This window comes from Rhinolophus sinicus, linkage group LG13, assembly GCF_036562045.2.
Source record: "Rhinolophus sinicus isolate RSC01 linkage group LG13, ASM3656204v1, whole genome shotgun sequence".
Taxonomy (NCBI): Eukaryota; Metazoa; Chordata; class Mammalia; order Chiroptera; family Rhinolophidae; genus Rhinolophus; species Rhinolophus sinicus.
In genome coordinates this window covers 27,433,982-27,459,870 of record NC_133762.1, presented here as the reverse complement: position 1 = coordinate 27,459,870, position 25,889 = coordinate 27,433,982, and the positions used below count along the sequence as shown (strand labels likewise).

The 25,889-nt window shown below is 46.3% G+C and overlaps 1 protein-coding gene across 25 annotated transcripts in view; it reads right to left on the bottom strand.

Annotated features, from left to right (window-relative positions):
* ZMYND8 (zinc finger MYND-type containing 8) overlaps nt 1-13,736 on the bottom strand; it is a 110,076-nt gene extending 96,340 nt beyond the window's left edge. For 4 of the 25 annotated variants that reach the window (XM_019749647.2, XM_019749664.2, XM_019749656.2 and 1 more), the window contains exons 1-3: nt 13,593-13,730; nt 12,693-12,926; nt 3,945-4,015 (exon numbers count right to left, since the gene is read on the bottom strand). In XM_019749647.2, the coding sequence (XP_019605206.1) occupies nt 3,945-4,015; nt 12,693-12,706 (85 nt within the window). In that variant the 5' untranslated portion in view covers nt 12,707-12,926; nt 13,593-13,730. Of the gene's footprint in view, nt 1-3,944; nt 4,016-4,101; nt 4,162-7,800; nt 7,995-8,555; nt 8,683-11,529; nt 11,599-11,923; nt 12,060-12,232; nt 12,348-12,692; nt 12,927-13,592 lie in introns of those variants that run through there. The other 21 variants (XM_074318074.1, XM_074318076.1, XM_074318077.1 and 18 more) reach the window with 15 other exon arrangements.
* Nucleotides 13,737-25,889: the final 12,153 nt, after the last annotated feature.

Genomic DNA, 25,889 nt, shown 5'->3' with positions numbered 1-25,889 from the left:
CTTTATCATCCCCATGTATCAGGGGAAACTGAGCCACAAAGAATAACCCAGCCAGCCAGGGCACAAGCCAGAATGGGAACCCAAAGAGTTTGGCTCAAGAAAGCCAGGTTTTTTTAAATCTCCATGCCATCCTGCCTCTCGAATGGAAGGAAGGGGTTGAGCAGGGTGGTGGCGGGCCTGGGGACAGAAGGAGCCTACATTCTAGCACAGGAGACCATCCACAAACACAAGAATAAGTACAAGGTCCTGGACAAGGGCTACGAAGAAAATCAGGAGTGATTCTGAAGAACCTTCTGAAGGGTCACAAATGTTCAATTATCTTGATGTGGGTGGGGGTCCCAGGAGGGCATACATGTGTCAGAAGTTCATCAAGCTGTGTACACTGAAGATTTCAAATGGGCCAGGAGACAGTAAACACATGGCAGGTGGTGGGGCCGGCTTTCTCCCTGTGGGAGTGGGAGGCTACAGATCAGTAAAGGGAGAAGGCCGGAAAGATCCATGTGGAAATGAGTCAGAACTGAAGACAAGCGCATGAACTCACACTTACCCAGGTATATATACAGACAGAAGTAGGTTTATACATACGGGTTAGTATCACATATATGTTTCCTTGCTCTGTCACCTGAGAGGACCTAGAAGCAGAGATATTTCCGTAGCCATGAGCACACCACACCCCCAGGTCTTTGTTTCTAATGCGATTCTCCAATAAACGGAACCAGGGTTCCTTGGGGAGATGGCTAATTCCAAGGACTGTGACAGAAAATATACAAGATGAGCCTAGGGCATCTTAGAGTGGCAGAAAGGAGGAAAGGGTTCCATCAGTCAATCCCACTATGATGTCAAAGGGACAGGGAGCAAACTGAAAATGCTCCCAAAGGCCAAGGTTAGAACAATTTAGGCAATAAAGTAAATAAGTAGTATTGGACTATAACCCAAAGTAGAAAATAATTGAGTCCATGCTGATATAAATGAGTGAATGCATGGGGGAGAAGCGACAAATCTCCCACACAAGAATTTCAACTTATGGAGATACTCGGAGCTTGCAGAGGTGGAGCCTAACTTCCCAATCCCTAAGTGTGGGCGGGGCATTGTGCCTTCCTTCCAAAGAGTCCAGTACGGAAGGGAAGACAACTGACAAATGCTCTCTGAGCCACGTGGTCACGGTCAACATCATCAGTTGATCATAGGTGCCCTTGAGACGTCGTGATGAAATGGCACTCAGTCTATCCCAGTCCAATCATGAGAAAAACATCAGAGAAATTACAGTTAAGGGACACCCTACAAAATACCTGACAAGTCCTCCTCAAAACTGTCAAAGTCACCAAAAACAAAGTCTGAGAAACTGTCACAGCCAAGACAAGTCTAAGGAGGACATAATAACTAAATATAATGTGGTGTCCTGGGTGGGATTCTGGAACAGAAAAGGGACCTTAGTGGAAAAACTAAGGAAATCTGAACAAAGCACGGACTTTATTTGGTAACAACATACCAATATCGATTCATTAATTGTGACAAACGGACTATACTAACATATGATGTTAATAATAGGAGGAAAACTCTGTGTGGGGGGGGTAGAGGGGTGATATGAGAACACTCTGCACTGACTTCACAACTTATCTGGAAATCTACAGTTGCTCTAAAATTAGAAGTTTATTTTTAAAAATATACCAGAAAATGATGGAATGGCTTCTTTGGACTGAGCGGCTGCCAAAGCCCTCTCCACGGAGGCAGCGTCTGAGATGAATGTGAGATGGGAAATAGGCAGCAGGACCCAGGGCACCGTTTCCTGGCAAAGGGCACAGGACACACAGGGGCCCTGAGGAGGGAAGGGAGGGGAACGAGGCTGGGAGACAAAGGGGACAAGGGATACAACAGAATGTCACAAGGTAACAAGTCGGCCCAGGTAGGTGGGGCATAGGCTTAAGCCTAAAGGCACTGGAAGGTCAGCAGAGGGAGTTAGCAAGATGAGACAAATCTGTATTTTCTAGATCGCCCTGGCTGTTGTAGGGAGAGGGTTGGAGTGGGGCAGATGAGAAAGAAGGGCAGTGGTCATGCTTCAGGTAACATAGTCAGAGGGAGATGCCACCTAGCGAAGAGCTAGGAGCATCTGGGGAGATGAAAGAAAATGCAAAGAGAGGACTCCACCCTTAAGGGGAAGAGAATAGAGTACTCCACACTTGCAGGGAGGTGGAAGCCCTGATCAGAGCAGGCCTCCTGCCCCAGCTGACTTTGATTCCTGACTTTGAGTCTTGGAGAAAGCTCCACAGCAGGGCTCTAGGGCATTCCAGGCACCCAGTGCCCAGGAAGGAAGCGCCTCCTTGGAGGCAGAGCCTCGGTTCTGCCACTTATTACCTGTAAGACATCACCATTTGAAGCCTCAGTTTCCTCATCTGCAAAATGGGAATAACACCTCCCACATCATAAGGAAATTTGAGGAATTCAGTGAGAGAAAGCTCCTTCTCCAAGCACAGCCTTCATAAATCCTTCAGTGAGTATTCTTTTTACAAAAGAAGCCCAAGGTGGAAGGACTCTTAGAATCTAATCCAACAACCTATTTTACAGATAAGAAAATGGAGAGACAGAAGACATCCAAGTCCCATGGGAGAGTGAACAGCAAAAGACTCCCATCTCCCATCCCAGCCCCCTTTCTCGGGGTTCTCCCTCCACATTCTGACTACCACAAGGGGGCTGGGACATGCTCCCTCATCAGCAACTGTCTCAAAACACCCCTTCGGGAAGGTTCTTTCCCTGCTCAAACTCCCCACTGATGGCCCCCATGGGCTGGATGGGGGCTGTGATGAAGGGGCAGCAGCCCTCTGACTGTGCCTACCCTCCCAGCTTCCTCTCCCTTCCCCACCCCCCCAGGTATAGACCACCCACATGGGCAGCCTTGCCTCCCACCTGAGGTGCCTCCCCCTGTTCTCTGGATCATGCCAGTCCCCCATCTGTCAGGCCAGCCCCAACAACTGCCAGCTCCCACTTCCTAGGTCTTGATCATGACTATCTGACCCATATCATCTCTACCCAAAATGACATGCCGTCTTATAAAAATCCTCAAAAAGCTTTGTTGTTTCAGATGCCTGTAGGGAGCCGCTTTTTGCGACACTCTCTAGCTAGCTAGCTGGGAATCTTTCTGGCCGAGTCTGCAATAACCCTCTGCCAGCCCTTCCCACCTTCCCCATAATCCACAGCACGGGCTGTGTGCTCAGAGCAGGCACTCAGCAAGTCATTGAAGGAATACACCACCGTGGTACAACCATTAAGTTTAGAGATGAGCATTTTCATCAACCAAAGATGAAAAATGCTCCAGTAGCTCATTTTGAAAAGCCCCCTGGAGGCAAAAGTGAATCACAGCTTCCCTTTTGGGAAGCCTCGTAAAATCTCACACAGACCAAATGAAAAGGACCACTCCCTCAGTGAGAAGATTTTGAGGAGCCTAATACAGGTCCCTGAGTAGAAAACATAAACCGTTTGCTCTAATTTGCGAAGTTTTGTCCTAAATGCAAATAGTAACTTGGCCCCAGCTTTCCAGAAAGTCCTACATTTCCTTCCACTTCTATGATTCCAAACAGGCCTGTTATTAAAATCAGGAACCTAGCAGCAGCTGGAGACTGGTTGCTTCCAGAACGTCTTTTATTTAAATTCTCATTCCTGAAAGTCACCCTGCAGAGAGAGAGGCAGCCAGCCACCCTCAGTCACCATATAACATTCACTGTCCACACAATCCCTGACAGGTCAGTACACCTACACAGACACACAAGGGAAAGAAAAGCAAAAAACCCATAAATTAGGTTCATCCATCAAAGGTCTCGTCTCACATCTCAAAATGGGAGGAACGTTGAAACCTTGGCTCACAGAGCCACACTTCACTGCATTACAACAAGAAAACGAAATTCCAATTTCCTCCTCTGCTCTGGAATAGATAATACAGGATTTTTACTCACCTTTGGAGCGAGTAGAGATATCCATGCCCTCTACCACCTCCTGTTCTGTTTTTATTTCCTCTTCAGCCAAGCTGAAACAGAGCAAATTATGTTCACGTTTAGGTAAACTAAGAACTTGCCCCATGGGGCAGCTATTTAGAAGTTCTAACAAACCCACCTTCAAGACAATACCCCAACCTCATGTGGGAATGGGGTGAAAGAAACCCACACTTGATTGCAAAGTGTTAAGTCTCCTAAAGGATTTTTTTTAAAAACACTGGGTTGTTCTTTTTTTAAGTCAAATTACTATTCCAGTTGTCATGCTATTGGGGGATGCAAAAAACCATTTTTTTAGACACACAATTATAATCTGCTTCCATGGGCCAATGGGAACCCAGCCTTCAAGTAAACAAGCTTCTCACTGTTAACACCGGGTTCAGATAGGAAGGAGGTGGTTCTCAGGGTACCCAGAGTTCTGACCTCTGAATTCTGTAAGCCAAAGGGTATTTCCCAGACCCCCCTGCTAATTCTTACAACTTCCCAAAAAGGCAGGGACATGAAAAAATGTAGAGGTTAAATTATAAAGTAAAAAAAAATTGCCAAGGCTAGAAACAAAAAGGCCTGGTCTCAAAACATACAAACTACCAGGATTTACCCCAGGAATTAGGACTGGGTCTCCTCCATACTGCACCCCTCCTGGATGCTTCCTCTGGCTAGCAGGCATGGCTTAGAGAAAGCATTCAGCACTCTTTTGAGCTGTGACTAATTATGCCCCACCACAAAAGTGGAATGAGGGAGGATTATTTGAAAGACAGGATGAGAGGGGGCAGTTAGGGGGAGCAGCCGGGAAAGCAGGCCCCTTTCCTGGGAAGGTCCACCAGAATGTTCTTCATCTTCCTCTGCTGGAACTCCCCCACTGAATAGAGGCAGGTCATTTCATACCTTCCCCCCACACACACACCTCCTGAGCCAAGCCAATAAAGTTCTGCTTTAATAGGTGCAAAATGTTTGAGGTGCTGAACTTGCCCAGCATTTGGGAAGTGATAATAATCTGAAGAATTACTCGAGGTGCAAATCCAACAGACAGTGGTTTAACAAGAAATAGGTGCATCACCAATGGACATGGCTGGAATTTTCCATTTGGAACTCAAAGCTAGGACCGGAGGAAGGCTGGGTACAAGAAGTAGGATGAGAATGTCCCTTCTGTGTTCCATGGTCTGGGATTGTGACAAGACAAAAACATGAGTCCAAAAAGGGCAGGTCAGATGGAGATCTGTTTAGGGGAGTCCCACATTTGTTGGGAGAAGAGGATTCAGAATGGGAACTAGATAGAAAGTTAGAGATGACAGCTCAGAATTAAATTAGAAGAACTTAAGAGGCCTCAAACTTAACTCGTCCCAGAAGAGAAGAAAGGTAGATTGGTTTTAAATCAGAATATTAACACCTTTAGCTCTGATATTGAACCCCGTTAACAATTTCATTTACGCCACATCTGCAGAGAAAGGCTGTGACACAAATCACCAAAGAAACAACTGACATGTTGTCACAAATGGTTTTCATCAAAAGCAAGCAGCCTCTTAAATTTAAACACATCACTTACATGCAGTCATACAACCATGATGATGGAAGGTGATTTTAGCACTAATACTTTTTACTCCAATTTAAGAGGCAAACATTCTCAACTCAGAAACACACCCTGCCTGCCACAGACACAGGCTGTCCAAATGGATACTTGTTCAATAGTCTCTTGCTTGGGGTGATTGGAAATAAATTTTACAGAAAGCCCCATGCAGCCCTCAGAGATGCATAGATGGTCCACTTCAAAAGAACAAATAGCCACCTTGATCTTTCTAGCAACTAGAATTGTTTCCCTCTCTAGCATGAAGTATGTGAAATCCTAAACTTCTTGAAACCGATCCCATATTTGGAGTCATGGAGAAAAATGCTAATCTGGGGTCCAACCAAAATGTCTGGTGGTGAAAGAAACAATTATGCATAACAGAGCCCCAAAAACCCACTTGAAGGATTTTTGCAGGGATGAAAACATTCAAAGGTGTATTGATCTTGGAGGAGGGCTGTATTCAAGAGAACAATGATTTGGCTTGTAATAGACTAGAGGAGTTGAATACTTCAGGCAGGAATGCTGCTGAGAGGCTAAGAAAATGCAAACTAGTTATGTGGTGGCTATTTTCTGCTGAGTTTAAGATAATCAATTCTGGAGCAGAAAAAGGGGGAGAATTAAGCTGTTTTATCTTTCCAAGTATTACAAGTGGGCACCACAATCACCTAACTTTAGCAATAGCACCACCAGCTTTAGCCCAGGATTTCAAGCACAATTTCAGAAAACCATCTTTTTCACAGAGCAGCAAGCCATCCTTTTCAAAGGGAACCCATGCACGCGCATGCACACACACACAACACACACACACACACAAACTTGTATTTGACTCAAGAAAATTGCAGTGTCTATGCATTAAAAGGGGGAAAAAATTCATTTACAAAAGCAAAGACCAGAATGCAAAATTAGTCATTTTGAATAGCCACATCTAAAGGGACTTCCTTTTTTATACACCACTGATCTCAGGGTTTTTTCTGTTTTGTTTTTTTTGGGGGGGGTGGTTAGTGTTAAGTACTAGTACGTTATTAGGGAAAAGAAAACTATGACTATTACATCAAAAGTGGTGGCAAGAAAAGATTTGTACCTGTCTGAAAATGCCCCACAGATCTTGGTCAATTTAGGTTAAGAACTGTTCAGTCATTTCCAGGAGAAAAGATCAGCCAAAAAACAATTGTTAAAAAGAAAAGGCAGCTACATCTAGAGAAAAGGCTTTCAACTCTTGTCATTAATACATTAAAGTCTTAGAAAATCTACATCATCTTTCTTTCCATATCTGCTAGCTTCCAGCAACTCTGATTATTTAAATCAAAAACAATGGAACCATAAGCTCTTGTTTCAAACTGACATTACTTTTTTTCTTTTCAAGTCCACTGGGGAGGCTGGGGGCCCGCACAAGGAAAGAGTGCACAAGGAAAGAGTAATATTCGCTGGAAACCAAACAACAGCCTCTCTCACCCCAACAGAAAAAATTCACCATCAACTACTTGTGTACATTGTATGTTCCCACCACCACCTCTTGCACTCACATTTACCCTAAGTCACTTGTCTCTGGATTTCACAAACTGATACATTTCAGGCAATGAAAGAAATAACAGCGCCAAGACCATCCCATCCCATCCCAGAAAGAATAAAAGATTGCTTCCCCCAATGCCTGAGCAAGAAAAACCTATGCTTACTTCTTAACCTGCATGCACTGAAAAAGAGCGATTAAAAGTTGCAGATGAACTGCTGAGCCTCCAGGATGTTTTAAGCCTCTGATTATTAATTCTGAGGACTCAAGGCTGGTCCGTAATTCCCAGGAACCCCATTCCCTGAACACTTCCCAAAAGAGAGAGAAAGCAAAAAACAGCTAGTTTTGACAGAAAAATGCCTGACTACACAATGCCCAGATATTTCTTTTCCCCAAGTGCCCCTACTATTTGACTTTTAACCAGGAATATATAAACCCATCCAGAATATATAACCAGCATGCACAAGACTCTGGTTCTACAGCTGAGGATGATCGCACAGCAATTCAAGAATCATGCATCATTCGAAAGGACTTTTCCTTCAAGCTCTTTACTTTCATTCAAAATACCAAACTGGTCCAGGCTGTAAGAAATAGTTAATCCCCAAGACACAACATCTTCCTCTTCTAGAACACAAAATAGTGAACATCAAAATTTTAAAAACCATGCTTCCCTAAATCTGCAATTAATTGTTTTTTAAATGGAGGGGGGGAGGGAATGGTTAGCAGAGCAGCTTTATACAAGCACTCACCTAAAACAGGCAGAGTCATCGGTCGCTAAGCTATTTATGCAGGATTCTTAAAATGGCGTCTGGCAACACTGCCTCATTCCTGTATTGAAGCTAAAATGGTAGCAGTTTGTTCAATAGCTGTAGCTCTTGTTTAAGCAGCCCTGCTAGTTTCCAAGCCACCTTCCTAAATCTCAGAACCAGGAAAAGCTCAACCAGAGGACACCAACAACCCAACGTTTAGAAGCTTAAAAAAAAAAAAAAAAAAAAAAAAAACCTGCAATGACAGGGGGAGTTTGTGAAGTCACAGGTTCCTAAGGAAAACCCTTCCCTTTTAAATGCTGAACCTTCAACCTGAGCCTGTGAGATGAGGCCCCCTTGCCCTCGAATTAGGTGGGTGCAAGGTGAGGAAATAGGCAGCCCTGTGGCATAAACTGCAGATAGACAGGTGTCTGTGCAAACACAAAAAGGGGGCAGACAGGCTGGGGAGGGGAAGAAAGCCCATTTCCCCTTCTTGGTATATTAGAAACCAGCTTTGCATCCACACCAAAAAGGAGCCAGGTAAAATTAAAGTGCTTCAAGGGCAGCAGCCACCTGAAAAGCCAAGCTAAAAGGCTGCACCCCAGGTCTGAGGCCAAGGTAAAATCAAAAGGCTGTTTCTAAGCCTGAAAACGGCCACCAAGCACCCAGCCAGTCCTAAGACAGCATCAAGGAAAGACAATCTGAGTCTGCAGAGACAACAGTAAAACATTCCCTCAGCCAATGCATAGGATACTCACAAATTAGATTTTTGTCCACCCCCAACAGAGCCCTGAAAATTAACAATGGGTTTTGCAAAACCCGCTTTCAGAGGCCGAACTAATTGCCTCATAGTGGATAATGTAATTTACTGTTACAGGTCTGTGCATTGGCCTCCGCACTCCGTGGTGCTGCGAGGGGGGAGTTTCAAGGTGACAGCTTTTTAGCTCCATGGGAGACAGGAGGGCACACTGCCCAAGGCTGTGCCAGGGCCAGGACGGGCGGCTGGCTCCTCGCCGGCTGATAGGTACGGTAATCTTGATGAGGAGGGACAGCCTGGCAGCACAGCTAGCTGCAAGGCTGAAATGGCTCCCGCCGGCTTGTTTATCTGGAAGGAGAGTGGGGTGGGGAGGGGGAAGGGCAGCCATACCCTAGGCAACCTGAAGCCAAGGGTGAATCCTGGTTTTTGCATTAAAGTGCAACACAAGGGCTTCTAAACATATTCCCTTACTAAGTCTCTGCTGTGGGGTCGGGAAAGCACTTCTGCATGTCTTTCTTTTCAGGGTCAACCAGAGGCAAAGCCAGATCTAGGGCTTATCAGCTGACAAATGTTTGTTGCCTCTGCCACAGGAGAGACAAGGGAAAAGAAGGCAAAGGAAACAAAGAGATCACACATTTGAAGTGGTTGGACTCAAAAAACCTACCTCTGCCTTCAGGGTTTTCTGGGTTACTGTCACCCAGCTTTTTAAAGAGTGACTCATTTTCCCCCTCTCCTATTTAAGACCTGAAGCTGTTTCCCCACTGTTCTCCTGGGGGGAAAAAGTGGGGAATGTTTTGTTTAAAAGAAAAGGGGTTACAGGAACGAAAGAAAAGAAAAAGAAGCTATTGTTTTCATCCCTAATTTATAATCTAAGATGCCCCATTGTTTCCTTCTTTCTGACTCAAATCTTTGGGTTGTTAATTATAAAAGTAACTGGAAGGGTCTCCAACAGACTACCCATGTTCATGCACAGCAATTAGAAAAACTCTGCAGAAAGTTTACGGAGTGATTATATATAATTAATTCCTAGTTATAGACGGGAACACTGACCATTTTCTGGAGCTAATAAAAGCAGTCACTCACCCCTCCCCCACGTGAATGCCACTTAATTTCCCAAAGCAGAAAGTGAATCCATCCTGGAGGGTCTTGAAGGAAAAAAAAGGGGGGGGGGGGATCAAAAGCTCCAGTGTGTCTGTGTTTGTTCCTTGCAGCTGTGCATCCTCTTTGAGGACTGAGGAGATAGAAGGAAAAAGGGAAACAACCCAGTGTCCTGTTCCTCCCTCTGCAATTTGCAAACGTGGCAGAGAGAACCTTCCACCTTGATAGAAAAAAAAGAGAGTGGGGGAGGGGAGATGCCCTAGGAATGGAATGCAGGAAACTCTTCAGCTTGGAGGATCTGCTTTTCCTAAAAGGAACAAAGATGGCAGAAATTTCCAGAAGGCCCGGTCTGAGTCCGGCCACTGCAATTGTCAATCTGTAACCTTTCCTCCAAGTCTATTGGTTCAAAAGCTGGAGAGAGGAAGCCCATTGGGCTTGCTCTGTGAGCCAGCACTGCTGTCCCTACCTAGTCCTGCTGCAATGCAGACATTTAATTTTTCCCCCTTAGTGAAAATTGGAAAATAATGCGACTTTGAAAGCAATTAACTTTTTACAGACTCATGCTTAGTGGTGGCCACAGTACCCGAGGAAAATGGCTAGGTTGGTCCAGGGCTAGGAACCCGCAGGAGCTGCACATCTGAAAACAGATCTTGGCTTTGCAAACCTGTGGGAGCCATTTTAATGCAAGCTTTTAAAGGACAAACGCCTTGCCCTTCAGTTTCCTTCCAGCCCAACAAACACACCATTATGCAAACGTTGAAGGCACCAAACCAGGAGTCTTGTGATTAGATATTGCTTCTGAGGAGGCCACAAGAACCTCAATATGTAATTTCCATTTACAGTCAGGAGATAGGAACAAAGAAAATAGCTAAGTGTCTGAACTTACTTGTGTGGGGCACAAGTGTTTTAAGTATATAAAACATCATTAACTGCCTGCCCTTTTACTCTAAGACACTGGCCCTACACAGACTTTTCTTGAATTTGGTACCTTTATCGTTATTAAATGAGCCTTTTTCCCATTGGTGCTAAAAGGTGGGTAGATTGTCACTAAAAGAAGAAAAGAAAGATTATTGACTCCATAAAGTTGGCATAACACAGCAACTGCATCTATTTCCAGCATTTACAGTCATGCTGGATTGGTCTCCAGGCTGGAAATTGATGCAGTGAACTTCTAGGGAAATTCTGAAGCTAACACTAAACAAGAGCCCACTTTTTTTCACTCTTAAGTCCTAACTGCAGCATTAAGAGATCAGGGGAAATGTAAAAAGTGAGAAATAAATCATAAGTAAAGGCAAGCGTGCATACAGATGTGTGTGGGTCTGCCTTGGAAAAAGGCCGAATCTGTTGTTCAGTGAGTCCTAAATCAAACCAAGTTTGCTGCTGGTGGGTGGGATTTTGCAATCCATGTCAGTCTCCCAAAACCTAAGTACTGACACCACCACCCCCACACACCACCACCACCACCACCACCACCACCACCACCACCACCAGCTCCTGCCCCACCACGGCTTAAGGTTCTGTGATTCTAAGACCAAGCACTTTCTTACATTTCACAAGCAGATCACCTACCCAGAGTTCTAATATCCAAACAAACCCAATTAAAGGTCTCCAAGTCAAGTTACAATGAACTGCACATTTCTCCCCTGTCTGAGGGTTAACAGGAAGTGTAATCTTCAATCCTAGCTGCAGGTTCTCAGGAAAAACAGTTGATTCACACAGTCACCTAAAATCAAGACACTATTAAAAAGCCCTTATTTGGTTCCTGCTAAGGAAAAGCCCTCCACTGCTGTAGCCAAGACCCCCTGTTACAAACAGGCCCCAAATGTTCACCAAACTCTTTATACGTGGTCACAGAGGAAATGGATCGCTTTACTTACCCAACATGTTCAAGCAACCGTCTCATTTTTCCACAGTTAAGAAGAGAGAACAGGCTGGCAGATTTGGGACTTGATCAAAAAGGAAATTTTTTTAAACAGTTACATGGGATTATTAAAAACACACACAACAACAACACAACAACTGAATAGGGAATGCTGTCATGAGCCACACACATGATTTTATTTCCTCTGCACTCTATCACACAGGAGGGCAGAAGATGATACAATGTAAAAAAAAGGGAAAGGAAAAAGAAAACAAGGATCAAAGATACATTAGTTCATTGAAAATCATGCAAGAATAGAAAGCTAAGGGATTCAAAGAGTCCTCACAGATTTATTGCAGGATGTTGTCCAACATCCCACCCCCCACGCCCCCCTCAATCCCCATCCCTACTCCAAAAACTTCCTCCAAAGCCTAGAAAACACTTTCAGAAACATTTGCTGGCTGTAGGCTGGCTTGCAGAAGAACATTCTGTAGCAACAGAAGTCAGGAAAAAAGGCTGAACAATGTAGTTTCAAGTGAAGAAACCCTGTTGGGAGAAAAAAGACCATGTAGAGACACCACCACCCACCTAGGCCCCAGGAGCTAGGAGCTCTCCTTAGCACTGCTCTGCTGAGGGCTTGGTTCTGTTTAAAACACACGTCCTCTCTGGTCAGAACTTAGTCCAGCCTTCCCAGAACCTCCTTGGAGAGGAAAACTTGCCTGCTTTGCTGTCTGCCATGAGCTCTCCTTAGAGAGGAGCCTGCTTGCTCACCTTCCATTTTCTTCCCCCAGCAGGCATGTGACACCAGAGAAGACAATAGTGCAGGGGGGGAAACTGCTCAGAGAGAGAGAGAGAGAGAAAGAGGAGGAAAAAAAAAAAAAAAAGCTTCTTTTTTGGCATACCAGGATCTAGCTTCAAACTATTCCAGAAACACCATGTCCTGGTGGAAGAAAAGGTGTGCCAGGCCCTTGCCAGTTTGCAAAATCAGGCTATGGCTAATGGCTACTTAGCCATGTGACCCAAGAAAGCAAAAAAATTCTCTCTAAACAGTTCCAAGTTAACCTAAGTGCTGTGGGGGTGAGTGTGGCACAGCCAGCCACAGAGAAATCACACTGCTCGCCCACAATTCGGATGTCTCAGAGGGAGGGGGAGAAAAGATGGTTAAAAAGTCGAGCTTACCTCTGTGGATGCATTGTTAACACTGTGTAATGTCAATACTTATAAAACATGGAGGACAGGCTCCTAGTTCTCACAGAAAAAGGGTTTGGCACTTCGGCTTGATGATCTGGCCGCCTAATAAGAGCTCATCCCCGATTGGCTGGCCCGGCAAATCGGAGTGTAAGGCGGCCCGGGATTGGCTGAAACACTTCCTGAGCGATTATCTTTGTGAGGCTCTGGTGAGCAAGAGCCATCCTGTGCATAGAAAAAGACAGGCTAAGCTAGGCCTTTTGCAGCAAGAAAAACTTGGGAAAGGGGCCCCCACACGCACTTCTCCCACACCCTGGCTAGATTTCCCTGTACGGGCAAACCAGTGCAGCCAGCCTGACCTGCCCCAGCAAAGCCTGAGGCCTGGATGCCACTGGAAAGAGAGTTTTTGGGGTGAGCTGAAAGGGCTCACCCTCACCTGCCCCCACAGAAGCGGCTCTCTGCTAGGAGGAAGGCTGGCCCTTTTCTAGAACAATCCAGTCGATGGTTCCCCCCGGAGGGTGGGGAGTGAAGCTGAGGAGGGGGAGCGTCAGGAAAAGAGCCAAGGGGGCAGGAGAAAGGAGCTTGAGGCAGGCCTTTCAGGAGTTGGGGACAAACAGGACAGGCAAGCCCCCAAAAATCGCTAAAGAGCAGCTGTGGCTTCTCAGAGGACAGAGGATTCAGGCTGCTTAGGGGAGGAGGGGAACAGAGTGGTCAAGTTTGCATAGTCATTGTCAAAATGCCTCCTGGAAAAGCAGGCCAGAGAGCCATTTTCCCCGCAGAGAATACATCCTCTCACCCACCCCCTTCAGCCAGTACTCAAAGGAAAACCAAAATGGGTTCCTGCCTCCCTGCCAGGATGCCAGGGGGTGGGGGGGCCCTCTCAGTCCTTACCCTAAGAAAAGCCAAGTGCACTCCTAGCAGGCCACATGGCTAGATCTACAAACTTCCCTTCCCCTCCCGGCCCCCTCCCCCACTGCTGAGGCCTGCTAAACCTGTCAGTTAAACAAAAATCTGACTTCCGTATTAGTCTGCGATGCCTTCAGCTTCCTGCCTATTAACCCTCTCTCGGACTCTGGGCCTGGCTGGGAAAGACTAGGCCCTGAGATCGCAGAAAAGGCCTGTGGAAAAATACCAGCTGCAGCTCTCCCGGCAGATGCAGAAAGAGAGAGAGTGAGCCGCTGTCTCTCGCCTTTGCTTCCCAAGGAGGCGTGTACCTTCTGAATCCAGGGCACAGGCAGTGCCTCTCAGTCTGAGAAGCCATTTAAATCCAGAGGGAGAAAGAAAGATGTCAAACTCAGCAAGGAAACAAGAACCCCCATTATTAGTCAGGCCTACACCCACTGCTTAGCCCTTCCTGCCACAATCATGCCTGTATGTATGTGCTTGGGGAGCTGGGCCCTCGGTGGGCAGACAAATCTCATGAGCTTTAAAAGGATTCTTGCTTAAATTTATTTCCACAGAGTACTGCTTCTTTTCGTCCCCTAAGGCAGATGGAACAGCTATTTCACACACAGCTCTACACTTGGCAGCCCCCCACACCCCCATCTCTGGCACTGCTCCCCAGTAAAATATTAACTAGTTTTTCAGAACGGCTTATAATTTCACCCATTTCAATAGTATTAGGAGGTCTTTGCCTGTTTCCTCCCGAAAGCTGCCTTTGTAGTTGGTCTGTACCCTGAGAAACAAAAAGCAAATCCAAAAGGATCTCCAAATGTCCATAGTTGATTTTTCTTTTCTTTTTCTTTTCTTTTTTTTTTTTTTTTTAAGACGAGGTGCTTAATTAAGATTTTTTTAAAAAACAGCAAGCTGGAACAACAGAAGCTAAATAAACACCATTCTTTAGAGGTTGGAGAAAGCTTCCAGAGGTGAGGCAGCCATATGCCAGGAGGTAAAAAACTATGGCCCAATAAAGTCTCCCCTCTCCTCCTAAAATTAGGACCCGTGGGCTTTCTGGTCCCACACCATTCATTCGTTCCCACAAAGAAAACATGGAGCTGATGGCCTGCTCTCCCCCCACCCCACATGGACAACAGATGCACACCCCCACTGCATGTACATAAATTCTTCCTGGCTGGGAATCTTCCATCAAACAGGAACAAGCCAGGAATCCACACACACTGTACTGCCGGGGCTGGGCCGGCGCTTTATGAAAAGGGAGGGGACCTTGTTGCTGCTGTATTTTAGGCTGAAGAGGCCAAGATGAAGAGACACCTCCACGGCCACAGCACCAGCACTCAGGACAACAGGCCTCACCAGAAGGGAGGGACCGCCTCTTCCTGTGGGTGGAAGCCTTTAGAGGGAGACCAAGTAGGGGACAAGAGGCAAGGCCAGACCTAATCAGACAGGTCTCCCTCCTCCGCAGCCCTCCACCACCATCCCATAAGGAACATTGTTTGTCTCCCCAGGTGCTGCTTTTGCGGGAACAGACATGACTGAGTTTGTGACGGAATTTGCGTGCAGCTAACTTCACGACCCAATGAGGAAATGAAATATGCCACGGTTCGTGTGGTGGATTTTAACCCGGGATTAAAGCTGGTTGCATAAGCAGCTGCAGCATCCTCCCCCTCCCTCCCGCCCTCTCTCTGATCACTTGATCACTTGAAATGTTTTCTGGGGCAAAGAGCAGGAAGCTGCAAGCTTATTCTGGCAGCTCTGCTCTGTTTGAGGAATGCTGTTGGTATTCGGGTAGGTCTGAGGTTATCTGGGAAACAGAAATTCGGCTGGGGACAGAGACAAAGGTATGGTGGCAGATGGAATCCTGGGAGGAACACGGATGGAAAAGGAAGCCGAGAGCAGGCCCACTAAGGGCTTGATGGAATGTGGCTGATAAGAGGGAATAAAGAAACCCAAGTTGCTGGCCTCAATCTAGAGATCGTTCAGTGGCCCTTCTCAAAACTTCCCCCTGCACAGAATAGGCCCTCTACTGCATGCTCACCGTGGACCAGGCACTATGCTAAATCAGCGCTTTGCACAGGCTGACTTCATCAGGAGATAGAGAGCATTGTTAGAGACCTGGAACTGAGCCCAGAGAGGGGAAGTGAGCTGTCCAAGGTCACACAGCTGGCAAGTGCCAGACACCAGACTTCCAACGCAGTCATGGCTCCACATCTTTAAACCCTGTATCTTCACTTGCCTCTAAAGGAGGAAACAAAAGAGAAGCGTGATCTGTGTTTTCCATTTAGAAGGTCAATTCCTTTGAGAAAGAGCTTTAAGTCCTGAATGATGGAGCTGGGAGAATTTTAAATTAGACTCCTTCCAAGGCTCAGAGAAAGCTCCTCTCTCCCTACAAACCTCCAGCAAGAGGTCAGGGGGAAACTTTCTCTAAAATCAGGGTTTTTTTTATATTCCTTGAAATCTGTGGTTCTCAACCAGGGGTGGTTTTGCCCCCCAGGGGCTCTGTGGCAATGTCTGGAGACCTTTGGGTTGTCACCATTTGGGGGAAAGGTGTTACTGGCATCTAGTGGGTGGAGACCTGGGAGGCTGCTAAACATCCTACCCAACAGTGCACAGTACAGACACCACACGCACACAGACACACACAACCCCCGCAACAGAGAATTATTTGACCCAAACCGTCCCTTTGTGCCAAGGTAGGGAAACCTTGGCTCAGATGAACAGGAAGGAAAAAAAATCCAACCACTGTGCCTCTGGATAGAAAAGCCAGCACAGGCCTAAACAAGCAGGTTCCCTGGTGATATTAATAAGCAATGAGCTAATAATAAAAATAGATTAAAACATGTCTCTCTTAATATTCCCAGGGGACAGAGAAAATTGGGGGACAGAATGAGGCTGAAAGAAGCCAGGCAGAAAGTCACGGTGATAAAGCTGGTCTCCAAGGAGAGGAAGGGCTGGCCCCAGCTCCCTTCCCCAGGCACCTTAACCAGCCGAGGCCTGGCCCTGACGAAATGGCCCTCCACTCCGGTTGGCCTGCCGCCAGAAGAGCAGCAGCGGGCGCGGCCTCGGCAAGCTGCGTCCCGAGATAGCCTGTTCGGCTGCCTATGAAAATAAGCACACTTGGAGTTATCTGCCTGAAGCTAGCAGCAGGCCTCTTGGTCCGTTATGTGAAACGGACAGGATTGAGGCAGGGAAGTGTTTTAAATATCTTGTTTTGTTCCTTTTTGGCCAATTGGAACGGAGGCCAACTTCAGGCATGGTGACAGAAGGGCTCACCTTCAGAGCACGCAGTCATGTTCCGGCCACAGACAGGCATGAGGACTCCCTCCCTTGGAGATGTGTCCTCGGGAAGGTCTTTCTTTCTTTCTTTGTTTTTTTTTTTCCCACTTCTTTCTAGGAGGGACTGGCAGGATTAGGCAAATGGAGGGCAGTGGGGGATGGTACATGACCATCAGGCAGATGGGCCCAGTGTGGGTGGGGAGAGATGGAAGAGGTGCAGGAAGAAAATGAAAATCAAAAGGAAGATGATTCAAATCTCGGCTTCCTTGCTCTTTTTACTCCCTAGCAATTACCATTATGGAAAGAAGAACACATTTATTTGCTCTGTTTGTTTCTCTCTCCCACTAGACCAGTGGCCATATCTGGAGACATTTCTGGTTGTCACATCAGGAGGAAGGTGTTGCTACTGGCATCCAGAGTAGAGGCCAGAGATGCGGCTAAGCACCTGACAAAGCATAGGACAGCCCCCCCACCCCCAACAGAGAACTAGCCAGCCCGCAATGTTATCAGTGCCAAGGCTGAGAAACCCTGCATTAGACTGAGAGCTTCAGCAAGGCAAAAAGCTTGTCTGAATTCTTCACCTTTGTGCTCGCGGCGTCTAACACTGTGCCTGACATGTATTAGAGCTCAAAACATCATCCCCCACCTGGATGGGCGCAGTAGCCTCCTGCCTGAGCCTTCTGCTTCTGCCCTTGTCAATGCTTATGCAAGTGTACAGTCTCTCTCTCTCTCTCTCTCTCTCTCTCTCTCAGAGGCATCCAGTGATCCTTTTAAAACAAGTCAGATCTTATCCCTCTCCTCTGCTCAACATCCACCAAATAGCTCCCCCCTCACTCCGAGTAAAAGCCCAAGTGCAAAGATGGCCGTAGCAATGCAAATGTAGTTCCCTGAAATACAGTGGATTATTGACTTGTGGATATTGAGTTTTGCCAGTTTTCACATCTATTTGTAAATTCATGTCAGCTCGCCTCATATGTGCAGTACTTTGAATCCACCTGTGAATCAGTCATAGCATGTCACCAGTTAGATAAAATCTCTGATGTGTTCACTTTATATTTGTATGTAGCTGTCTGAAATAAATTATTTTTGAACAGTAATTTTTTTAAAAGACAAAGAAGTCATCACTGACCTGCAAGAATCAACTTCAACAAGCTAGTTAGTATTGGGTTCACTGTTCCTGGACCTCTTGCTAACATTTGACGCTGGACACTTCTGAGCTTCCAGAACAGTCCCCGGCCCAGCAACTCCAACTCTAACTGCCCTGCTCTGTTCTTCTGGCCTAGGTCCTCCTCATCTGGGCTCTGGAGCCAGCAGCCTGCTGGAGAAGGGCAGGCAGCCCATACCAAGCTTCCTCTCTTACTACCTAGGGAACTTAAGCAAGTGATTTAACCTATCTGTGCCTCAGTTTCCATGTCTGTGAAGTGGGGATGTGAGGATTATTTAACACAGGCACAGAGTAGTACCTGCTCAAGAAATGTTGGATGTTTTTTTCTTTCCTTGCAACCTTTCCATGCAAGAATTCCATCCACAGCAGATTCCAAAGCTAACGACCCAGGTCTAGCCTCTCCCGGGAGCCCCAGATCTATGCATCTAACCCCTGGGCGGGCATTTTCTTACTGTTAATCAGACAGTCCACAGATATGTATGGAGTACCTCTTCTTCCTCTAAGAGCCAGACTTACTGTCTGTTGCTCCTGCTTTCAAGGAGCTGACAGCTGAGCAGAGGAAGTAATAAGCAATTAAAAACATACATAAATAAGATAAAATATCAAACTGAGATCAATGCTATGTAGACAAACAAAACAGGGTGAAAATATAGAGGTGTGATAGGATGGGGGGGGGGCTGCTTTAGACAGGTGGAGGAAGGGTTCCAATAAGGCTGTATGACATTTGAGCTGAAGCAGATGGAGCCTTCCAGGTGGAGGGAATACCACAGACAAAGGCCCTGAGCAGACTTGGGCTTGGTAGCTTGGTGTTTCAGAGAAACAAACAAACAAAAAGTTCCCCTTAAAAGGCCAGTGAATGAGGGGCAGAGGATCTGAGCATGGATGTAGTCAAAAACAAGCTCACTGTTTTCCTCCACCATCTTTCCATTACTCAGATTCAAAATATTCCAGAATGTTCTTTATCTTTCTAGTGCCCCTCCTCCACATCTAGTGCACTCAGTCTTTGATTCTTCCCCAAATGAGAGCCCCATGGAATGCTAATCAAGCACACGTACACTCAGGACCAAAGTTAATCGGGACTATGTCTGCCACTGCTTAGCTGCAAAAGGCCAAATAATTTCCATGACTCTATACCTGACTCTCCACCTACAAAATAGGAATACTACTTTCTATCTCATAAGGTTGTACTACAGAATAAATGAATGAATGGCTTTGAAAAACGCCTACCAGAAACAAAAGCATTCAAAACAAATGTTGGCTACGATCACTTTCACTGCTGTTTTCAGAAAACCTTCAGCAATTCTCCACTAATTAAATGCAACCCTGAACCCCCCACCACCACAAATCAGGACCCCTTTATCTGACTCCCTACCTGCCTTTCCCACCTCACCCCCATTTTTCCACGAAGCTGCATGGCTCACCTGTTCCCTAGTGTGACCCACCATGGTTTGTTGTCCCTCCCTGTATCCCTTGCTGGAATAACACCCACCCTTCAAGTCCCAGTGCCACCTCATGTCCAGAATATCTTTCCTGATTTCTCACCTGGGACATTCCTTGGCTCCTGACTTCTTTCTACAACATCCGGGCACACAACCCCTGCCTAGGTGACTTCTCAGCGTGGGGGGCTACTAGGACCTCTGGGCAGGGCAAACCCACCTTCTCAACTTCTTTAAACCAGCTCTGCAGGTCTCCCATCCTGGCCAACAGAATCGCCCTTCAGCTGGTGGCTTCAAACTTGCACCCTCGACTCCCCACTTTCACTCACAGCCCTCATCCAAACCATCAGCAAGCCTGGGGGACCTGCCCTCCACGTGTATTCTGAACATGGCTCTTCTGTTCATCACCCCATCCCCTTCCATTGGCGCCCCTGCCCCTGCTCACCCATTGAACGGCTACAGCCGTCTCCCCAATGGTTCCCAATCCTCCATCCTCCTTCACTCACAATCACCTGGGCATTCTGCTAAAGCGCATATTATCTCTGAGGGGATTGCACGGGTGGTCAGGCTAAGGCTTGTCTTCTAACTCTCTCCCACCTCCCCTCCTGGCCTCTCTGGGCTCTTTCCCACACAACAGCCAGAAGGATCCTGTTAACAAGATGTCACCGGCCTGCTCAACACCTTCTCTGGGCAGTGCTATTCACAGATGCCAAAAGGTGGAAATCACCGAATTGTCTGTCAAGGGATGAATGGATAAACAAAAAGCGGTCTATTCACACAATGGAATATTACTCGGCTATAAAAAGGAATGGAGTCCTGATACATGCTACAACGTGCTTGAACTTGAGAACATCATGCTCAAGTGAAAGAAGCCAGGCACAAAAACCCACATGTTGTATGATCCTGTTTATAGGAAATAACCAGAATAGACAAATCCATCGAGAGAGAAAGTAGATTGGTGGTTGCTTGGGGTTGGAGAGGGGAGGTGAGGATGAGGAGTAAGTGCTTCATGGATACAGGGTTTTCGCTATTGGGGTGAGGAGAAAGTTCCGGAACTAGATACTGACGGTTGCACAACATTGTGAATATTCTAAATGCCACTGGATTGTACGCTTTTACATCGTGAAAATGGTAAATGTGGGCCGGCCCGGTGGCTCAGGCGGTTAGAGCTCCATGCTCCTAACTCCAAAGGCTGCCGGTTCGATTCCCACATGGGCCAGTGGGCTCTCAACCACAAGGTTGCCAGTTCAATTCCTCGAGTCCCGCAAGGGATGGTGGGCTCCGCCCCCTGCAACTAAGATTGAACACGGCACCTGCCTCCCGGATGGCTCAGTTGGTTGGAGCGCATCCTCTCAACCACAAGGTTGCTGGTTGACTCCTGCAAGGGATGGTGGGCTGTGCCCCCTTCAACTAGAAACGGCAACTGGACCTGGAGCTGAGCTGCGCCCTCCACAACTAAGACTGAAAGGAAACAACTTGAAGCTGAACGGCACCCTCCACAACTAAGATTGAAAGGACAACAACTTGACTTGGAAAAACGGCCTGGAAGTACACACTGTTCCCCAATAAAAGTCCTGTTCCCCTGCCCCAATAAAAAAAATAAAAAAAAAAAAAAGGCAATTCTTTAAAAAAAAAAAAAAAGAAAATGGTAAATGTTACATTAAGCGTATTTTATCACAATTTTTAAAAACCATCCACAGCCTTCTCATCTCACACAGGATAAAATCCCAGTTCCTCCATAGTACCCTCCCCTGAACTCCTACCAGTTTCCCCCAGGCTCATGCCACGCCAACCACCTCGTCTGCCACCTTGCTGGTTTCCAATGCAACTTATGTTTTGTGTCTCTCTTTTGCCCTTGAAAGTTGTAGATGTTTGTACCTCGCTCTCAAACTCCCTGCTGTTATAAATCCCAGAGTGTAGAACTGTGCCCTGCAGATCATGGGTCCCCTCCCACAGCATGACCACGATAGGAATGTAGTGTTTGTTGAATGACTCAACGATCGCTCACAGGCTACATGATTAGATCCACTTTCTGGCATTGAGCCATGTCGTCGACCTTCCCATCGTAAATCACATCCTTCCATTCCCCTGCTCAAAACCCTCCAGTGGCTTCCCAGGACTTTAGAGCCAGAGTCTGCGAACTACCACCCACGGGCCAAACCCGCCTACCTCCTGTTCATGTCTGGCCTTCCAGCTCAAAATGGAAATGGCTGGGGGAAAAATAAATAAATAAAAATAATGTAGGCCATGCATAAATTCTATTAAGTTCAAATTTCAGTGTCCATAGTAAAGTTTGATTGGAACACAGCCCCCGGCATTCATTCATTTATTGTCTATGCCTGCTTTTGTCTACAACCGCAGGGCAGAGTGGCTCTAACGGACGATATATGGCCCTCAGAGCCTAAATATTTACTATCTGGCCCTTCACAGAAAACCTTTGCAACCCTCCCCTTTCAGAAGAGTATCCTGTCACTCTGAACATGGCCTGCAGAGCCCTGTCCAGGCTGGTCCTTACTCTGGTCTCCTCTCAAATGGCTTTCTCCCCATTGCCCTCTATTCTAGCAGCATTGGCCTCCTTCCTCAGATCCGCTGCACCCACAGTCTCCGCCTTGAACACATTCATTCACATGGTGGCTCCTTTTCATGACTCAGGTCCTATCACAAATGCCACTCTTCCAAGAGGCCTTTCCTAACTATCCAGCTGATACCAGCTTCCCTACATTTTCTGGGATATCACTCTGTTATTTTCTTCCTAGGACTTGGCACGACGTATAAGCACCTTATTTCTTTGTTTACTTACTTTTGGTCTGTGTACAAAGGCAGGGACTTTGTAGATCTGTTCACCAGCGTGCCCAGGACCAGCACAGGCCTAGGGCATAGTAGTTGCTCAATAAATATTTGCCCAATGAATGGCATTTTCTCCTTACATAAAGTAGTTTCTGTACAAGATCTCCACTATATCAACCATAATATGGATTTTGTACATTCTTGTACAATTTATTACGTTGAACTGTATAAAGTTACAATTTGTATATGAATTTTTTAAAAAGTGAAATTGTGGTAATTTCATCTATAGTAATATGTAGAAATAGAATCAACTAATCTTCTCCTTCAACTGTTTACTGCACTCCAACCACCTTAACCTACTTTGGGGGCCTCAAAATGTGTCAGTTGTCTCTTGCCAAACCTCTTATGGACCCCTTTGCACTTGCTCCTTCTGTTTCAGACCCAGGACCAAATGTCACCTCCTCCAGGAAGGCCCCCCAGAATCACATCATATCACAACAGCGGTTTCCTTTTCTTCCTAGCACTTAGTACATTCTCGGGTACGGTGTTTTATCTGCTGTTCAAGGCAGGAAACTTGTTTTCATACCCACTGTTGTAACCCCAGAATCTAGAGTAGGTCTGGCATTTGAGAGTCTCTCAATGTTTATTCATTTGAGTGAATGTAAATCCCTTGAGCTTCGGTCCATATTTTTTAAATAGGTTGCTTATTACTGGTACAAAAGGATGCTTCATAGGCACTCGCCAAGTAACTGGAATGATGTCTGTGGGCTTTAACCTTCCTTCTACAGCCACCCGGCCTCCAACTCCCTCGTGACAAGGTCAGCAGGAGCATCTTCTTGTAAGAGCAGCTGCACTTACAGAAGTTTACCCAGGCCAGACACTGTTCAGAGCACATCTTGCATATTAATTAATCCTCCCCACAAGTCTATGAACCAAGTACTAACTTACTCTCATTTTACAGATGAGAAAACTGAGGTGCAGAGAGATTAAATCATGTACCCATCTGCAAAAGGAAGACACTGATGAGAAAAATGAGGTCTAAGCCCTCTCAACCTATAAAATTCCAAGAAACAAACACTATGGAGACAGGGAACCGTAATAGACAGGAAACATTCAGGCGACCAGGAACCAATTTAACAACAACAAAAACCACGGCAAGACAAAAAGTAAATCCCAAACACAGGGCCATTGATCAAAACTCAGCTCTCAGGTGCTTGCAGGTGACCAAACCTCACCCCCTCCAGTATTTCCCGCAAGCCCCAATTCCACAAGCCCCAAATCTGGACGTCACCCTTTACCTCTCTCTCTCCCACCTCCCATCCCGGAGTCCTCTGGGATTTACCTTCTGAGTGTCTTCCACTGTCGATTCCGGCCGCGTAGCACCATTCTGCAGGGTTGGTGACTTGCTCAGAGCCACCATTATCTGTTAATCTGGGCAGGAAGGGAACAGCCTCCCACCAGCCCCCAGGCCCCAGTCTGCTCCCATCCCCCACCCTCAGCAACCAGAGGCATCTTTTGAAATTTCAATTTGGACCAGGACACAACCCCATCCCCCAACCTCCACCTCAAAAACCCTTCAAAGGTTTCCTATTGTTCTCAGGCCAGTCTCAAATGCCTAACCAAGCCTTTTGGGGGCAGGGGGGAGGACGGTGTCTACAGGATTCCCTTCTTCAACTTTAGCTAGGGTCTCCAGGCAGACCCTAGCCATCTAGGAAGACCCTGAACTAGGCTGGCTGAGGCCCATATCTGATGCTGCCATTCGCTCCCTGCTGTGTGACCTTGTGCAAGTAAATTAACCTCTCTGGGCCTATAAAATGTGGATAATAACACCTCCCAGAGTGTAGTCAGGACTAAACTAGTTCTTGAAGTAAAAGTGTGTAGTTGCAATGTCTGGCACCACTTAGCTATCACTGTTATCAGGTATCTCTTACTATCCTTCAAAACCCATAACAAAATTCATTTCTTCAAGGTAGCCTTCCTGGACCCACTTCCCAGTAAGTCAGATCCCCGTTAGATGGTGCCCTCATGGTGCTTATGGCAATGATCATTTAATACTTAATACGTGTTTAATAAATGGATATAAATTCCTATGATTAACTTATTTAGTGTCTGTTTGGTCAATTCTGTATCTCCTGACACATAGTAGGTGCTCAAAAATAATTTGGTGAATATTGAACAGGGAATGGCTGAATGAATCAACTGTGAGGATGCCTGAGTCATTTTCAAGTCAAATTAGGAAAGCTGAGTTTTAACGAGGCTGCAGGGAAAATGGAGCCCGCTGGAAGTAAGCAGGTTACAAACGGAAGCTACAGTCATTTATATGTAAAGCAAACTGGGAGTGGCCCAGAGGAGCTGAGGTACAGGGACAAGTCAGCCTAAAAACTGCTTACTTTATACTCACCGGGAGTATCTCAAAGGAGCAGCTGAGGATCTGAAGCCCCCTCAGGCAGAAGGGGTGGGTTACCCTGGGGGCTGGAGGCTGCAGAAATTGCCTGAGTTCTGGGTCTTCCCATCCTGGCCCCTTCTAATTGTTCATACCCACCCCCTAGCTCTCCAACCTCCGGGGCTCCAGGTCTCCACCAACCTGACATTAGTACCCATGTAGGGTGGCTAGGTTTAGCAAATAAAAATACAGGATGCCCAGTTAAATTTGAATTTCAGATAAACAACAAACAATGTTTTAGTCTAAGTACATCCTGTATTTAATCTGGCACGCCTGACTCTCTGGCCTCATCAATCTTGCCCTGGTAATGTCTTCTCTGTTACCTTTCTGTTTTGGAATCCTGAGCCTCCTAGGAAGAGTAACTCAACCTTTCTGACCCATTTCTGCCTCTGGGTAAGGGAGATAACAGCACCAGTCACTTAGGGTGTGGTAAGGACTCCAAGAAAACAATCTACCCCGTTCTTAGGTAGTACTCAGTACAGATGCCATTAAAAACAAAAAAACAAAAACAGCGAGTGTGGCCATCCTTCTACTCCATTTTCCTAGATGCCATCTCCTGGGGACCTCTCCATAAACCCTCTGAGCTACGCAGCATGGATGGCTGAACCCATTTTACAAAGGAAAACTGAGGATAACTATTGAGTGGCCAAGAAGCAAAGTACCCTGTCTTTGGGATTCTCATCTCATGTTAAAGCTCTTCTTGAAGCTAATCAGATGTGAATGCAATAAACTGTAACCCACAGGAGGGCAGGGACTTGACTTTGGTTTTGATGATGGCCTCCTGGGGCCCAGCACAGTGTTTTAGTAGGCACTCCTTAAATATGTGTGGGATGAGTGAATACAAACCCGCCGGTCTCCATGACAGAGTAAGAAAATTCCCTATCTCTCTCTCTCTCTCTCTCTCTCTCTCTCTCCCCCTCTCCCCCTCCCTCTCTCTCATTCTGGGTCTTGAGCAGGTCTGTCTTCCTGTGCTTTCTCTCTAGGCCCAATTACATGGGAAAGAAATTAGGTTTAAGTCATATTTCTGGCTTTTCTCCCAAAATGAAGCAAAATAACAAAATACAGTGTCAAAAGGAAAGAAACATGACCATGGGATGCCAAAACAGCCACAGTGTTTGTTTCCTAGGTGGGAAGAGGGGACTTCAGAGAACTTGATTCAACACAGTTGCGTTCAGCATTTGTTA